The sequence below is a fragment of the Trachypithecus francoisi genome, unplaced genomic scaffold (genome assembly GCF_009764315.1).
Source record: "Trachypithecus francoisi isolate TF-2019V2 unplaced genomic scaffold, Tfra_2.0 Lachesis_group10, whole genome shotgun sequence".
Lineage (NCBI taxonomy): Eukaryota > Metazoa > Chordata > Mammalia > Primates > Cercopithecidae > Trachypithecus > Trachypithecus francoisi.
Window position 1 is genome coordinate 32,493,441 of NW_022681455.1, and position 18,841 is coordinate 32,512,281.

An 18,841-nucleotide genomic window follows, 5' to 3' on the forward strand; every position below is an offset into this window, starting at 1 on the left:
TAGCTTCCTGAGGCCCTCACCAGAAGCAGTTGCCAGCACCACACCTCCTATGCAGCCTGCAGAACCATGAACCAGTTACACCTCTTTTCTTTATGAATTCCCAGCCTCAGGTATTTCTTTCTGGCAATTAAGAATAGACTAACATAATTATGCTCTATCATAAAAAAAATAGAAAACAAAACCAAGAAAATAATGTTATCGATTTCCTCACCTCTTTGCTTTTTTCTTCTACTTTTTTCAACTTAAATTTGCTTTTCTTATTATTAAGTTAAAAGTTTACACTTTTGATTTTTACATATTTATCCTTTTATAATACAGGCATTTAAAACTAAATATTGTTTTCTAAGGACTGCCTTGGTTGCAACTCGAAAATTTTTAAAATCCATTTTTGTATTGTTTTATTTAAATTATTTTCTATTTCCTTCCGATTACCTCTTTGACAAGCCATACATTACTTAGAAATGTATTATTTTACTTCCAACAATTTGGGCAGTTTTCTCAATCTTGCTAATTTATAATTTGATAAGATTGTGTTCAGAGAATATACTCTGTATGATTTTATTCTTGTAAAAGTAATTGAGACTAGTTTTATAGTCATAGTATTTGTTCTATTTCATGGATATCTTTGCGCAATGTAAATAAATAAATATTCTGTAGTTATCAGATGTGGTCAATTTATGTCAATTATAAATGACAGCTAAGTCAAGATGGTTGAAAGCACTGTTCCTATCTTGATTTCCTTCCAGATCTTTATTTGCACAAAGCTACAGAGATGTTTGTTGTCTTCTATCTACCTCCCTAGTTCCCACACCACCAGAATAAAGTCAGAAAAAGTTCCGGAAGGAGACTCAGCTGGCAGGGTAAAGTAGATATATATTATTCAGAGGGCCTCTATAGATTGTAATGCAGCACACAAGGCCACAGGGCTGTTTACAACTCAGCTGGTTTGTCCTCACTCCCTCACAATCTCCCTTTCTCAGCCAGGCTCAATCTTCCCCCCATGTTAAGATTCAGTAGATGAGCAAAGAATAAGAGTGGACACTTGTCCCTGCTCACCTAAGTGGAATTCGTTCATCTCTGGAATTTGGAATTTTTATACTTTTTGATCTATGGTTCATTAAAATTTTAAAAATAAGATTATTTTCCAGTTTGTCCATTTAGTTTAGTCTATACGCCTTTTTGCTCTTATAGTAACAGTGACAATTGTTGTAATTTTCCAGCTCCTACTGGCATTATGGTTTATGATTTTTTTCCAATCCATGTTGATAGTTCTACATAATTTACTTAAAACCCTGAATATTATTCCTTTCTACAGCTATACCACAGTTTACCTTTCTTCTATCTAAATGTAGAGAATGTTTCTTTTCTCCCCGTTACATTTTGTATGTGTCATCATGGACATACGAGGAAGAATTTATGGAGACTGTAACAACCTAGAGCGGAAATACTGTATTATCCAAACTACTCACAGGGTTACACCAGTCTATGCTCACAGTGCCCCACACAGCACCAAATGTCATCCTGCAGTGTGCTGTCACTTCACATGCTGCATAGTTTTTAGGATGTACTAAATTTTTATAATCAAGGCAAATTAATTGGTTTTTCTTTTTGAATTTGGAAATGTTTTTGTTATTCCAAACCATGCCTCAACAAACAACCAATTTTATGTCTCCCTAGGCTCATGTAGGATTGTTCTTTAAGATGGATGGTTAGAATGGGATTTTTATTGTTTTCATCAGCATGTAACAATTGTATTTTGAGTTTTAATAGATACTACTACACTGAGATAACTCAAAATCCTAATAATATGAGAGAGCCTATTCCCTTAGAATCTTCTAAATCCCTGATTTTAAAACAAACTCTTGTACTTGCCAATTTTGGAGTGGGAGAAATAGTTTATTACATTGCTGTTGGAATTTGGATTTTTCTGTTCATTGGTGAGTTTGAGCAAATATTTATGTTTATCAACTATTAGAATGTTCTCTTCTATAGTGAGTCTATATCCTTTGCCCAAGTATCTATGGCATTTCCATGAATTTATTTATTGATTAGTTAATAATTTTTATTAAGAAAGTTAGCCCATTGCTTGCCTGACGTGATCAGAATTTTTCCTGAGCATCATATATTTCTTTTAATTTTGTTATTTTCTTCATGCAAAGAAATCAGTAATTTTCTTCAAATATTTTTTCATTTGTGTCTTCTGGATTTTGTCTTGCTTACAAAGTCTTTTTTTTTAAAAAAAGAATTATTTTAACAGGTTTGCTAAAGCATAATTTACATACTACAAAATTCACTTATTGTATATGTAAAATTTAATGATTTGAGTAAATTAATAGATTTGTGCAATTATCACAACTATCCACTTTTAGAACATTTCTGTCATGTGCCAAGTTTCTCTATTTATAGCTAAGTCCCACTGAGACCCCAAACCCTAGGCACCCAAAGATCTGCTTTTTGTGTCTACCAGTTTACCTTTTCTAGATATTTCAAGTAAATGAAATCATACAACATGTAATCTTTTGTGTACAATTTCCTTCACTTAGTTAACATTATTGAAGTTCACCAGTTTTGTAGTATGTGTCATCATTTTGTTTTTCTTTTCATTTCTTTTTGTCTTTTTTCATTTGTGTGAATTTACAAGGTCCAAGTGTAGTTTTGTTACCTGCATAGATTCCATACTGGTGAAGTCAGATTTCCACAGTATCCATCACCCCAATCACATGCATTGTACCCGTTAGGTAATCTCTCAGCATTCGGAGTGCAGGGGTTGAAATTTGCCTTAGGAAAACTACCCTCATGTTCATGGTATCTCCCCTGCCAGATGAGTCTATTTTTGTCCCCTTTTATTGTTGAATGATATTGCCTTGCCTGGATTTAGTAGAATTTGTTTATCCATTTACTAGCTGAAAGATATTTGGATTGTTTTCAGTTTTGGCCTACTATGGCTAAGGCTGTTCTGAACCCTTGAACACATATCTTTATGAGGACCTATGTTTTCATGTCTCTTAGGTAGATTCCAGGGAATGAGATTGCTGGGTCATAGGGCAAATATATGTTAAACTTTTTAAGAAATTGCCAAATTTCCAGGTATTTGTAGAATCATACACTCCCACCAGCAACACATAAGGGCTTAGAAAGTCTGTTTGTCTTCAAATATAATTATAATGATGATGGTAGTATTAGAAATAATATCTGTCTTGATAATTTTATATTTTATCTTTATGTTTCAAGTTTTATTTATCCAGGATCTATTTAGTGAAAGAAATGACTTTGGAATACAACTTATCAAAAACTGAAACTAAAGCTCAACTCTTTCTGTTTCTAATTCTAGACTCTGTTTTACTAGCATATTTAATAAAAAAAAATCAGTAACAAATGCATTTTTAAAAGTAAATGTATAGTATGTTTTAGCGCCTTATAGAGCTAGTCATTTCTTATTTACTTTTTTCAATAATTTCCCTGGAAAATATATTTATCTCATAAAATAGCATGTCAGCATACTTGAGTTCTAAAAACAATCCTGTTTTCTTGCTTTTTTGTTTTATTGTAATTGAGTTAATGGCTGACATTTAATACTCTCTATGTGTGTGTTTGTGTGTATATATGTATATGTGTGTGTGTGCAAATATATATGTATATATAGACCCAAATCCCTGAATTGAGGGTGCCTATCAGGAATCTATAGGCCTTCGTGTGGAAGTTAACTCAAATACTTACAACCTGATAGCACCACAATCTATCATTTCCCTACACTGCAATCAACCTCTGCTACTACATCACCATTTCTTTATTTTAAAAAAATATATGATTTTGCTTCTTTTCTTCCCATGTGCATCAGACCCACTCTGCAAAGGTTGAATCCTGGCTTGTCTGAGCCGGTGTGATCCCACGGTCATTCCAATGTGTGAGGAAGTGGGTACTGGGAACATCGTGGAAACATTTTAGTTGATCCTTTTAAAGGCACACAGGAGAAAGGAGTAACTTTTTCCTGCCTTTGGGAGTTGTCGTGAAAGAATAAGAAACCTACAGCTGCTGCATAGGTCACCCTCCTATCTCAGGAAAGCTGACATACTATGTGTGATAGAGAGATGAGCTGTGAAATTCCAGGATCGCTGGTGATGCCACTGGCCTGCTGAGTTGAGCAACCTTGGAGACGCCCAGCCTTGGATCTATCGGCTATGTGAGATCATGGGTTAAAGAAAAATAAACCCACTAGATGTAATTTCCTGCTATTAGCAGCAGAAAGCCTCTTCACTGAAATATTCATTACACACATTTTGGTTCTACCTTGTAATTCCACACCACAGGACTCATATAAAATGAGAAAATCATTTCCTCAGCTTAGGAAATGAGGCCTATTTGTTGCCACTCTGTGATCAAACAGAACAGACATAATTATCAGCTTAATATATTTCTATATATTAATTTCTATATATATTCTTAATATATTTCTTACAGGATTTATATGTACTTGTACTGCTATGCATGTACAAGTAACATATAACTAAAAAGATATGCATAAAAACAACTTTTAATTTGATTAAAAATAAAATAAGTCACCTCTGACAGTGGAGAAATTATGCTCAAATGATTATTACTTTGAAATAGACCTCTGAAATATGTACTTTCAGATTTGACATTTCATACCGACTCTCAGATAGAACATAATGGAGAATCCTCCGTCTTCTAAATTTGTCTTTCTCTGAAATCTGTACAAGTCCTTTGTTAACACCATATTATTGAAGTCTCTGGAGTGAAACACTATACACTAATTAACAGTTATAAATACAACATATTGTAGACAGAGTGAAGAAAGTTCTGATTGCCTTGCTGGCTGGTTTCTCACCTCATGTTTGCCAAGTTTGTTTCATTTGTTACAGTCTGGTCTCAGTTTTTATGCATTGCTTTTTTAAATGTTAGGATTACTTTTTTAATTGACTAATAAAAATTTTATAGTATATTTATGTTGTACAGCATGAAGTTTTGATACATGCCTATCATGTGGAATGTCTAAATCAAGCTATTTAACATATGCATTACCTCACATACTCATGATATATACATGAAAATCATTATTCTATTGGGAAATAATCCTCCCTTTTTCTTTTCATTTTTTGTCTTTGGAGCCAAATGGACCAGATGATATTTAATTCCATCTTTGAGAAACATGTAATAATGTAATGTGTTTGTGGCACACAGGGGGAGTACAGATGCACAGGAGGCCATAGGGTTAGGTAAAGGGGAGCACAAAAGTTGAAGATGAGGCGCTGCCATCAGTGCTGGGACTTCAGGCCAAGGGCAGGAGCTGAGGAAGCCACAAGGGAGGACATTTTCTGCAGCTGCTGAACCAGTAGCAACCAGGTCCCGAGGAAGCCCTCTCTTGTGGTAGAATAACAGCCAGGTGGGAAAACTTTTCATCCTGCAAAGCTGGGGCAGAAGGTTCTTCCTTGAATGTGGTCACCTGCACTTCAGCTCAGGAGTCCTGCAAAAGACAGAGGAGAGTGTTGTTTTCAACCTGGCTCTACCAATAGTTTCTTTTCCTTCTTCAAGGACTCAGATGAAGGCACTGCAGGAAGAAGAAAAACAAGTTCCTGAGTCTCCCACAGCCAACCTTCCTGTAGATCACAGGCCTTTTCTAAGTGGATAGGAGAAGTTTTGGTGTAAATTGCCTGATCAGAAATTTGGATCCAAAGTCTTTCCTGTTATTTCTGTCTCATGCCTCATCACCTCTACCATCACTCTAGTGTGTCCCAAGTTTGTTCCTTCCGGTGGGTTTGTGGTCTCGCTGACTTCAAGAATGAAGCCAGGGACCTTCGTGGTGAGTGTTACAGCTCTTTAAAGGTGGCACAGACCCAAAGAGTGAGCAGCAGCAAGATTTATTGTGAAGAGCGAAAGAACAAAGCTTCCACAGAATGGAAGGGGACCTGAGGGGGTTGCTGGGGTCCCCTCAGCATTTATTCCCTTATTTGTCCCTGCCCATGTCCTGCTGATTGGTCCGTTTTAAAGAATGCTTCTTGGTCCATTTTACAGAGTGCTGCTTGGTCTATTTTACAGAGTGCGGATTGGTCCATTTTATAGAGTGTGGATTGGTCCATATTACAAATAGCTAGCTACTCACAGAGCACCAATTGGTGTGTTTTTACACAGCACTGATTGGTGCATTTTACAAACCTCTTGTAAGACAGAAAGGTTCTCCAAGTCCCTTCCCAACCCAGAAGTCCAGCTGGCTTCACCTCTCACTAGGGAAACCATATCTGTTTCTAAAAGAGGATTAAAAGATATTACCTGTTGGCTGAAGTCCAGAGTGTCCTGGGAAAAAGTAGGAAAAGATATATACTTAAACATATTGAAGCAAGTCTGTCCTCCAACACAATGTCCCAGCACTAGATCTCCCACCTGAGATTTCTCTAACACCACAACCCACACCAACCAGGGCAGAGAGGAGCAGAAACAGATCATGTGACCCATGAAGCATGAAGTGTCTCTCACAGGATCCAGTGTAATTACATTAGCCTTAGTGGTTCTTCTGTAATTTGCTCCAGGATCTCAAACCAAAGGACCCCTACTTGTTAACCTTCCTCTTGTCTCTGCAGGCCACAAGTTATTATGCTTTGACATAGTAACCATGCACTGATGATTTCTGGATTAGCAGGACATTGGAGGTCATTTGGGGAAAGAAAGGCTTTATCCAGGGCCATTCATATACTGAGAACTAACCTCAGCAAAGCCATATTTCCTCCTCCAGAAAAGCCTATGGAGAGAGCCAGCTACCAAAGGCTCCTCACCTTTCTGATTCCTGAAGTAGATGAACAGTCCAGCCCCAAGGAAGAGCAGGCCCAGCACAAAGCCCCCGACTCCACTCAGCATCTTGCTCTGCGCAGATTCAGACTGTGCTCCTGAGAGAGGAAGCCAGGTTTACTGATGTTTATTCCAAATTGAACCTCTTTAATTGAGACCCTAAGATTCAGAGCTTTGAAAATGGGGAAGAATGCTGCCCTACAAGAACTAAAATAACCAGCCATTTCTGGAGAAAAGTAGGATTTCAAATCACACTGAACAGTTACAGGGTTCAGACATCAAACTCATTCAAATATTACAGCCTTGATATAAGGCACAAGTTCAACATCTGATCCACAGAAAGCCTGAGACTCAATGAGGCTAAGTAGTTTGTCTAGAGTGACAGAGTAATAAAAGGCAGAGCTGAGATCAGACTTCCCTTATGTCAGGTAGGGCCCTACATTTCTCTTCCCAGATCACAACAAATAAACTCAGAGCAACAGCACCAGAACCTCAGTCTCAGACCCAGAGGGAGGGCCTGGAGCCTGGGGAGAGCGGGTGACCCTGACCTGTGACATCACGGGGAGGTTCAAAACAGGGACAGCCTCTCCTGCCTGGCAGGCACGACTGCTTCTCCAGGAGGTACAGGTGTTTCTAGAAACACCTACAGGGCTACCCCCAGTGACCTGTGCTAATGGAGATGAGAACATGGAGCAAATGAAAATAGGATGTGGGAGAGGAGAAACCTGACACTCAGGGATTAGCACAGTCCCCTTCTTGGTGGGTGAGAAATTTATGAAGTCAGAAAGCTGCTCACTCCATTCCACTGTGAGAGGGCTCATCACGCTTGGGTGCTCCACTTGGCAGGTGTAAACCTCTCCACTCCGAGGAACTGTTTCCAGCATCACCAGGGTCTGGAAGGTCCAGTCTCCATTGTGGATCAGGCCTGTGGACACCACCCCAGCCTTCTCTTCCTGGCCGTTCCGGAACCACCTGACTTCAATGCTGCCTGGATAGAAACCATTCACAGAGCAGACCAGGAGGTTGTGGTGCTGCAGGGGCTGGGTCTTTGAAGGATACACAGTCACCTTAGGTTGGACTAGGAGAAAAAAACATAGTGGGAATGAGTCAGGAAGACAGAGTGTCTCCTTGTTTGGCTATTTTTCTACTTCTCTGTAAACCCAGGCTCTGGCCTTGACCAGACCTCCAGTATAGCTGGCCATGTGGCCTTACAGTGTCAGCCTGGAATTTAATCTTGATAGTGAGGACCCATTAGATTTGAGAGATGTGAAAAATTATATTTGTTTCTTCATAGCTTGAATTGGCATGCATTGTCAAACTGTTTACAAATCTTTGAAAGTAAAGAGTATAGTAATTAAAACTGATATCTGAGCTAGGTTGCCTGGTTCAAATTCAAGGGCTGCCTTTTACTGGCTGATCCTGGAAGAGTTTTTCGATTCTTCTGTGTCTCAACTTTGTCACCTACAATGAAGGACAATTATACTAATTTACCTTCTGGGGTATATGAGGATTAATGCACGTAAAATGTAAAAACAATGACTAAGGATAGCCTTCAATTATGAGGTCAGAAATTTCTTACTCCATTCCACTGTGAGAGGGCTCATCACACTTGGGTGCTCCACTTGGCACCTATTTATCATCCTTGTACACCGTGACAGAAAAGTATGATTTAAAGCAATGTGGATAGATAAAGGGACAGAGTTGGGTACATGAGGAAACCGAGTATGAAGTTTTAGGAATACTGCCGCCATGCACTCACACCTTAGAACACCACAGAAATGGTTCTGCCCCTGGGAAGGTGGGAAAGACAGAAATGATTCTCCAAATTTTTACGTTCCTAGAAAAGCATGAGTCCTGAACCAGAGAGAAGGATTAAGGAATGTCATTTTAGTTTTGAAAGTTCTTATATTTACATTTAGCTGATCAATGCATCTCCCGTGCAACACAGCATATTTATTATTAGGCCTATCATTGTGAAATGATTTTTCCTTCCAGAATGACATTTGGATTAAGGCAGGATCTGGGACTCGTTACTTGGGGTGCTTATGCCCAGGAAAATCCCTGACACTAGCAGACTCTCAATAAATGCAATTTTTTTAGAAGTAAGGAGAAACCTAGAGACAACAATACCACAAAATGGTAGATTTAAGATGGATTGTAAATCATTAATCAAAATTTTGCAATGTATTTTATTAAATAAAAATGTTCAAATTCTTAACATGGAAAAGAATTTTCAAAATCAACATACCACAAACTGGAGCAAATGCTGAATCAATATCAATAAAGTGTTAATAATCTTACAGTACAAAAAACCCACAAAGTCACTGAGAAAAATACTAAGCCCTCGAGATATAGACAGTACATCATTGTCCATTACCTGCCTAATACGATAGGGAATTCTTAGAGCAGTAATTGTAACTGGCCAATAAATAGGTCAAAATAATTCAAAGGAATTACAAATAAAAAATATAAATTAAAAATTAACCAAACATACATTTTCGGCTTTTGGTGAATGTTGTAATAAAGGTCAACAAAGGGGAAAGTGAGGTGAGTTGTGTCACAACTACTACATGTAAAAGAGTAATATGTAACCACTAGAAAACTATTAGCATTATAACAAAAGAGTAACTGTGTTAAAACTTTAATTCAAGAAGTTAGTTTCACAGTCATTTCTACTATATAAAAATATATACACTAAAAAACAAACAAACAAACAAAAAAACCAAAAAAACTAGCAAGAACTTTAGACCTAAAGAAGCTTCAAGGTGCCTCAGAGGTCTCCTCAATTCCTCTAGAAATTAATCTAATGCTTTTGCAAACGAACAGCACACACTTTTATTTCAGAGATTACATGAAGGGTGTGTGCCAGGGACAGTCTGGAACTGGCCTCCTCACATTATCCCAAACCTTCCATACCCCTCAGCTCTCCTCCCCTAAACCTTCACCCCAACCACACACCCCTTACATTTCCCTTCCCTGCATCTCTGAAGACCCAGGACAATCAAGGTCTCCTCTCTCTCCAGACCCCTGCACCCACCTCCCTTGTCACCTCCCCACAGAGCCTCCAAGAATAAGAAGAATCCCCCTCCTGCTTCGTCTCCCACAACAGACACACAGACAAATCCACACTCTACACACACGCCTGCGCCCTCAGAACTCCTTGGTCAGGATAGAGAGGATTCTAAATGCTCACAGATGGTGCGCGCGCTCTCTCTCTCTCTCTCTCTCTCGCTCTCGCTCTCGCTCTCTCTCTCTCCTCTCTCTCTCCTCTCTCTCTCTCTCACACACACACACACACACACACACACACACACTCAGATTCCCAGCTCACAGGGACCAGGCCCCGCCCCCGCCGCGCTCACCTCGCCGCTGCACTGTGAAGCTCTCACCAACCCCGTAGTTGTGTCTGCAGAAGTTGTCCACCGCGGCCCGCTTCTGCTCCAGGATGTCCTTTTGGCTGTTCCAGTTCTCGGCGTCAGGCCGCCCCAGCTCCGTCACCGCCCGGTACTCCCCCACGTCGCTGTCGAAGCGCACGTACTCCTCCTGGTTATAGATATCTCTGTGCAGGTACCGCACCCGCTCCGTCCCGTTGAAGAAATGACACTCAAACTTATCCTGCTTCAAGAAACGTGCTGTGGGGACAGGAACGATCCGGTCACAGGGGCGGCCTCCGGTGAAGACACTGACAGAGACGCCGCCATCCGGGACTACCTGGGCGGGGTGCCAGCACTGGGAACCTTGACTGATCCCAACCACAAACCGACCACGCGCAGCCCAGGGGCTCATCCTCCGTCTTCCTGAGGCGGACAGAGACCAGGGGGACCAAGCAGGAAAACCCCCTCTGATCCCCAGGCTTTTGGGATCCCCTCCCTGCCTCCAGCCTGTTCTGGAGACCTCCAAGCAGGAGCTGGAGGAGGATCCGCCCAGCACCTCAGCCCTCGCCGCCTCCTTCTGGGAGCCTCCATCCCAAAGACACTCTCTGCTCCTTCCTTCATCCCACAGGCTTTACCCGTTCCTTAACACCCACTGCATTCACCCTGTGAACACTTCCTTAGTGATGACCTTGTGCCTGGCCTGAGCTGCCTCTAGGAATCCAAATGAGGGAAAACAGACCTCTCCACTCCGCTGGGGAGCTTAAGAGCAGTGAAAGTGATGACCAAAAACCAAACACACAAGAGCTTAGACAGGAATGAGAAATGTCGAAAGTGTGGAGTTCTAGAACAGAGAATAATAGGATGACCTCAATTACATGAGGGTGCCAGAGAAGGGCCCTCTGAAGAGTGACAGTTCAGATGGGACTTGACAGGTTAAGCAGGTGTGAGCCAGGGGGCGGAGTGGAGCCTGTGTGTTTGTTTGGACAAAATGGGGGAGATACACTTCAGGTTTAGGAAATCTCATGTACAAAAGCTTGAATTGATGAACTTCTTCAAGAACTAGAACAAAGTTCACTAAAGCGGAGAGGCTGAAGGGGAGGAGGGTAAAAGATTAGACTGGAGACATCACAAACACCAGGCATTGAAAAGCCTCTTGGGTGGTGTTAGGATTTGAGATTTATACTAAAGACAATACGAAAGTATCAAAGAATTTTAAGGAAAATAAAACCATGATGCCCGTAATGTCCGCAAACCTTCCTTTGCATTTCTAAATCCACAAGGCTCAGATATTCGGTAAAAGAAATTTGTTCATAAAACTCATTTGGCAAATTTCATCTGATAGAGTAAGCGGTCAAAAGTGTCTCAGAGCTCTTATTGGTGACATGAGCTTCTGCAGTTTCAATACATGTAAACATACATACATATATGTGTGTAAATATACACATATGTAAAACACTATATATTTTTGATGTTTTTGTCTTTATGTTTGATTGAAATGTAAAACCGACAAAAATAACTGAAAAATAATCCTCTGGATAAAAGTGAAATGAATAAATAAAAGCATTTTACATTGTGAATCACATCAAATGTAGAATCACTACAGAACCCTCAGGCATGTTAGTGAAAAATAATTGCAGAGTGACTTATAAGGGCAAGTTGTTGAAAGTTAATAGAGATAGTGCTGATCAACAACTCATGAAAATGTTGAAAAATATTGCATAAGGCAAAAAATAAATATGAAGCTATTAAACTTGCATTGACTAAATGGATTCAACAAGAAAGTGGTTGAATTTATGCAACTGTCTAGTTTTGTATAATGGAACAAGCAAAAATAAACCATAAAAAACTGAATTGGATGCTGAGGGTATAAAAGATGTGAGTCTAGAATTTTCAGAAAGAGCACAGTGTGAATCAGTGCTCTCAGCCTCAGCACTACGGACATTTTGGACCAGATAATTCTTTATTGGTGACGGAGGCTGTTCTGAACATTGTAGGTTCTCTAGCAGTGCCCCTGTCTTCTACTCATTAAATATCAGAAGAAACCCCTGTTGTGACAACCAAAAATTGCTCAAACATTGCCACAGGTTCCCCAAGGGTGATGGGAGGGGGGGCAGGGGTGGTGAACTATCCCTGGGTAAGCACCACGGGTGTGAACCATCTGAAAAAATCTGTGTTGAACCAGCCACTAGTAGTTATGGAGCAGCTGAGAATTACATTGAAAAATATCTGTGAATATCTTGGTCCTATATAAAACAAATGTTTCATAGAATTCTGGTCCCAATACAGTGCTATCTTTCCAGAAAATGAACTTGTTGAGAACCAAGTTTTACTGATTTCCTTGCATTACCAACCATCACCAAATCATATCATTTATCTTTCATATCGTCTTCTTTCTTAATTTCTGTGCCACTGGTCCACTAATTACATGTGGTAGTGAATCACAACCACAGCTATTTTGTTCCCATTTAATGTCCCAACTTACTCATGTCTTTCAGTCTCCTACTCCCAACAATAGTAGCAGACATCAAATAACAGCCTTGGCCAGAGGTAGAACTCTTGGTTTTGTAGTCAAGTCCCCTCAGAAAGGGAGAAACCAAGAAAATGACATTCTCATACTGACGGTTTACAAAACATAAGCATGTCCCCAGACTGTGTGTAGAGACCTTCACAAAGCTCCCTTTGCCCTTTAGAAATGATGCAGAGAGGTGTGCACCCTGGATCAAATGATGTCTATCTTTTTATCCCTAAATTATCTATGCACTTTCTTTACAGAGAGAACTTTAAAAAATAAACATTTGTCAAGTCACTGTCACTGTGGCTTGCATGGTTAGCACTGTAATCCATGTCCATGTGTCCCACCTAGGTTGACAGATTGGGCAAATAAAACCAGAGGATGCCCAGCTACATCTGGATTTCCAATAAATTATGGTTGTGTATCTGAAATTCTGATTTAACTAGGAACCTGTATGTTATCTGACAACCCTAGCCCAACTTGCTAGCCAACCCTCAGAAGAAGGAATGATTTAATACTTACTCGTGTTCTTCAACACATGCCTATGATAGACATATAGAACTTTTAAAATGATAAATGCAAAATGAATGAAAGTTCCTCCTATACATTGGAACTAGAAGCCCTTGCATCTCTGCCTCCACTCTAAGAAAGAACCTGGTACATATGAATATTAGAAATTTTGTCAATAATTCAGACACAATCAAATCACTACTCACTAATGACAGAAAAACTCTCATATTCTAGAATCTGAAAATATGAATTGAAATATGACCTCTTTTAAATGGGTCAATTTTTGCCAACCATAAGCCTATTTGTAATCTATCAAATGTATTTTATAATAATCCTCACAGGATTGTTTGTAAGTATGAAATTTAATAATGAGTCTTCTTAGCAGTGATCACATATAAACACTCACATGTATTCCCATTTTAATTTTCTGATCCCTATAACTGGAGCTCACATTATTTTTTCCATTCCATGATTCTAAAGCAATTACTATCTTCATTATGATTTTGCAATTGTCTTCCATTCTTCTATTAGTTTCATAAAGAATTGTCATTCTGAAAACATAGGGCAGGAACACTGGTTTATGTCTAATAAAGCAGTATACCTGAACAAATCTCACACAAAAGGCATCTGCTGACATAGAAGAAATGGACACTCTACATGCTCAGATTTAAACTGTAATCTGATTTCTAGCACCAAATTTGTGATACTAGGTTTTCCTTATACCTTTCAATTTTAGATTCCAGAGATGTATATGTTTTTAAATACCACAGATACAACAGGATCCTTATTGAAATTGAATACTGAAATTCATAGGCCTGGTACACAGTCACTGCAAAATGCTACATGGCATATACTGATGGCGACTGGATTCATTTTATTCATTACTCCATTCTCGTGACCTGGAGTAGTAACCGGTATATTCAAAGTCACTAATAAATATCGGCTGTGTGAAATATTGGCTGTGTGACCTTTTGCATGAGCAGTCCCACTGCACACAGGGACCCTCTAGTATTTCCCTGCTAATCATGACTGAGCATCTCTGCTTCACAGGTCCTCCTGCTTCTCTTCAGCCTCTTTAGCCTTTTCATTTCAATCCAGCTGGCTCCCTAAACCCAGAGCACAGTCCTTCCTGAAGCTCACTACTCAAAACAGTCAACCTTAACCTCATCCTCACTTCTACTCGCTCTTCAAAGGGTCTAATCCATTTTCCTACCTGGATACTCCACTGAGTGCAAATATCAACTCCACCAATCCTAGCAGTTTCTCCTCTCTCACATTCTCACTTCCCCCTCCTCTTAGTGGTACTCATCACAATTGGTCTCTCTCGTCTCCTTGGAAAAAAGTCTGTTTTCCTTGACTTACACATATGATGTAATCTTGTTTTATTTTCCAACATCCCTGGGTCTTTCTCAGTCCCCTTTGCTGGCCTGTGCCCTTTTCTTTTTTCTCCAGACAACCTATCTCCCTATGTACCTCTTCCACTCCCTGGAATTTAACATAGAACACGTATTGATGCCGCCAACATAAATACCTCCAACCCTGGCCTCACCATGAGTCTCCTTTTTTTTTTTTGAGATGTAGTCTTGCTCTGTCACCCAGGCTGGAGTGCAGTGGTGCAATCTTGGCTCAATGCAAGCTCCATCTCTGAGGTTCACGCCATTCTCCTGCCTCAGCCTCCCAAGTAGCTGGGACTACAGGCTCCTGCCACCACTCCCGGCTAATTTTTTGTATTTTTAGTAAAGACGGAGTTTTGCCGTGTTGGCCAGGATGGTCTTGATCTCCTGACCTTGTGATACTCCCACTTCGGCCTCCCAAAGTGCTGGGATTTCAGCCGTGAGCCACCGTGCCCGGCCCACCATAAGTCTCTTAAATGCCATTGACCTTCTGATTGCTCCACACAAATGTCAATAAATTATCTGAAACTTAAACAAAACTTTTATTTCCAACCACCTACTTCAAATCATTTCCTCTCACAGTTTTCCCTATCTCAATAAACAATACCACCACCCACTAATTTGTCAAAATAAAATCCTTAGGACTAAGCTTGATTTTTCTACCCCTTTTACAGTACCCATTAACAAGGTAAGCAAAATCCACTTTATCTTTTTCACTGTCTTTATCACTAGTGAACTCCATGAAGCCACAAGCCTGTTTTCCCTGAGGATTCCCTGCTGTGCTCCTAAATAGTCTTCCTAACCACTTGTCAACCCCAACAATCCAATCCCCACAGAGTAGCTAGAATTAGTTTTAAAAATTCAATATAGGCCGGGCACAGTGGCTCATGCCTGTAATCCCAGCACATTGGGAGGCTGAGCAGGCAGATCATGAGGTCAAGAGATCAAGACCATCTTGCCCAACATGATGAAACCCTGTCTCTACTAAAAATACAAAATTACCTGGGCGTGGTGGTGCACTCCTGTAATCCCAGCTACTTGGGAGGCTGAGGCAGGAGAATCACTTGAACCCAGAAGGCAGAAGTTGCAGTGAGCCGAGATTGTGCCACTGCACTCCAGCCTGGTGACAGAGCAAGACTACATCTCAAAAAAAAAAAAAAGAAAAGAAAAAAAAAAAAAAAAAAGAAAAAAAAAGAATATAAATTGACTCTCCTTGTAACCATCCAGGAACTTCCCATATCTATTTAAATAAAATTGAGGCCATGCACAGTGGCTCACGCCTGTAATCCAGGCACTTTGGGAGTCTCAGATGGGCAGATTACCTGAGGTCGGGAGTTGAAGACCAGCCTGGCCAACATGATGAAACTCTGTCTCTACTAAAAATACAAAAAAAAAAAAAAAAAATTAGCTGGGCATGGTGGTGGGTACCTGTAATCCCAGCTACTTGGGAGACTGAGGCAGGAGAATCACTTGAACCCGGGAGGCAGAGGTTGCAGTGAGCTGAGACCATGCCATTGCACTCCAGCCTGGGCAACAAGAATGAACCTCCCTCTCAAAAACAAATAAGATTAAATATATAAATTAACTAAATAAAATAAAATTCAATTTCTTACCATGGACATCAGAGCCTAATATGATGAGATTCCTGACTTCCTCTCTGCATCCTACGTCATCTTCTGCCACTGCGTTTCCTTGCTTGCTCACTTCAGTCCCTCTTGCCTTCTTTCTGTCCCCGCACATAATTTCCCACACCAGGCTTCCCTTGCAATTCTGTCTCCCTGGAACTTTCGCCCTTAGATCTTCACATGACTGTCTACTTATTTTGTTGTCTCAACTGGATGTCACTTTCTCAAGTAGAGCTCTCTACATATATGAACTAAAGTTGGGTGAATCCATGTCTCTCTTTTCTACAAACCTGATGTCTTTTCTTCAGTGCACTGTGACTCTCTGAAATTTTCTTGTTTGTTAAATGCTTATTGCGTTAATGTCTATTTCCTCTGCTGTTGTGTGACTTCCATGAGAGTAGGGACCCTTTCTATTTCACTCAAATAGAATGATTTGAACCTAGAAGGGAGCCCAGTACACAGTAGCTGCTGAGAAAAATAAGTGTGGTTTCCATGAATAAACCAGGCTACGGGAACTGATCACTGTGTGGATCCTGGAAAGCCAGAAGGGGCTCAAGCTCCAGCACTCTTTCATTTTGATGTCACACTAGACCCCTTTTCCTCCCGTGAGAAATACAGGCAAACTTCTTCTTTCCCATCCTTCCAGTTGGAAGAAGAATTCACAGATAAAGAAACAGTGATTTAAGAAAAAGGAAATTTTTAAATTAAGATTCATTGCTTGGGCAATGAATTCACCGGGCCTGGGCGTGGCAGCTCACGCCTATAATCCTAGCACGTCATGGGGGCAAGGCAGGAGGATTGCTTGAGTCCAGGAGTTTAAGACCACCCTGGGCAAAACAGCAAAAATCTCATCTCCACAAAATTAGTTGGGCTTGTAGTCTCTGTTACTCTGGAGGCTGAGGAGGAAGGATCGCTCGAGTGTTGGAGGCAGGGGTTGCAGTGAGCCTAGATTGGATCACTGCATTACAGCCTGGGTGACAGGCTTCCCCCCCAACCCCCCACCCCCCCAAAAAAAAATCTCTCTTTCATTGGATCTCCTAGTGCTAAGGGTCTGTGCAAGCTTTAGGGATATCTGGATATGATGACAACATAGCTGGGGAAAAATAGAAAGAAACTGGAGGGAGAGGTAAGCAGACATGGCTAATTAAGGAAAGCTGAGGGCATGATGGGTCAACCTATGAAATTTAGGACAAGACACCAGTAAGACAATGAGTTCCCAAGACTTGATCATTAACTTTCAGCCCTATGAGATGTGAACAATGTCCACATTCTCTCCTTAACCCCACACAGAGCATATAGTTTGAACCTTATCAAATTTCTGATATTTGACAATTTTTGACTTACCAAAATTGAATTTCATATAATTTGCCTTATGTTAGTTGAATCTCTTCCTGTCATGTCTAGTCAGAGCATGTAGGAGATGTAGGAGAAAATAGTATAGAAAGGTTAAAAAAGATTCATAATAAACTCTAACCTGGGCCAGGTTTTTAGAGGATGCCTTAAGTTCTTTAGGCATCAAAGAATACCTCATAGATGCTCTTTAACTGTAGGATGACTCAAAGTACTAAAGATCTCAGCTTCAGCTCCAAGGATTTTTCCCCATAAGAAAGAAAGAGCACTAAGCATAACTTCTGTCAGAGACCTTGCACACATTACAGGGATACAGGCTTTATGAACATTGGAGTTCAGAAAAACAAGAAAGGAGATAATGGGGAGGCCAATGGGTCCATCCTCACATATGAGGAAGAGGGGCCAATATCACAGGTTCTGTCAAAGGCATAACACAGGATTGTCTAGGAGAGACACTTTGAATTCCCTGACTCCCACAAAAATTTCAGGAAAAACCTCCTTTTGTCTGACAGGTCAACATAATAAAGGGAAGTGCTGTATGGGGAATTTATTTTAGCATCTTTATTTTTAAATCCTCTAAGGACCCTGAGGACATGTGATGCGAAGGTTATATTGGTGGAGATGTGAGAAGAAATGGCCTGTATGGAGGCCCCTTACACAGTCTCATGGAGATGGCAAGTAGCCAAGCTCCTTTTGTGGAGGAAATAATTTGGGATCCAATGATAAAGATGGGCAATCTCTGAAGAAAACATCACAATTTCTTAAGGGACATGGCCTGGGCACAATGCTAACAAAACTCTCTATTTTCCCCACCGCATAGTAGCTCAGCACCCACAATGTGCACTTACGTCGGGTGTCCCCAGCCAAAGCCAGTGGGGAGCTCAGCACCATCAGTGTCACTATCAGAGCTGCCATGCAGGACCCTCCAGGGAGCTTTAGACACACCATGCTGGAGAACAGGACAGGACCAGGGGCCAGAGGAGCAGACAAGTCTCACTCAGGGAGAACTATGACCCCCTTCTACCCATATTCCAAATTATAGGGAGGAACTTACTGATTTCCTTGCTCCTGGATTGGGTAATCTCGTGTTGGAGAACCAATCAGCATCTGAGTTCAATAGCATCATCAGTCGCTGGTCAGAGATGCTGTATGAAGGTCCTCTTCTGAAACAATTTCCTTCTTTAAAGGATTGTTTTAATTTAGTACCTGAAAGATTTGAAGCAGTTGTGTGTAAAACACTTTAACTGGGGCGCTATTTTTAGCCAGCTCTGTGCTGGT

General features: G+C 40.5%; 1 protein-coding gene across 3 annotated transcripts; it reads right to left on the bottom strand.

Annotated features, from left to right (window-relative positions):
• Positions 1–4,513: 4,513 nt before the first annotated feature.
• On the bottom strand, positions 4,514–18,613 carry LOC117087003 (HLA class II histocompatibility antigen, DR beta 5 chain-like). Of its 3 annotated transcripts, none has more exons than XM_033216729.1 (6): positions 18,412–18,613; positions 10,156–10,430; positions 7,595–7,871; positions 6,786–6,896; positions 6,286–6,309; positions 5,084–5,482 (listed from the first exon to the last, which is right to left on the bottom strand). In XM_033216729.1, the coding sequence occupies exons 1-6, from the start codon at positions 18,509–18,511 to the stop codon at positions 5,469–5,471; spliced, it is 801 nt and encodes a 266-aa protein (XP_033072620.1). In that variant the 5' UTR covers positions 18,512–18,613; the 3' UTR covers positions 5,084–5,468. The 3 variants fall into 3 exon arrangements, with proteins under 3 accessions (XP_033072621.1, XP_033072620.1, XP_033072622.1); XM_033216731.1 differs by having other exon boundaries at positions 7,595–7,876; positions 10,161–10,430; positions 18,412–18,556; XM_033216730.1 differs by lacking the exon at positions 6,786–6,896 and having other exon boundaries at positions 4,514–5,482; positions 7,595–7,876; positions 10,161–10,430.
• Positions 18,614–18,841: the final 228 nt, after the last annotated feature.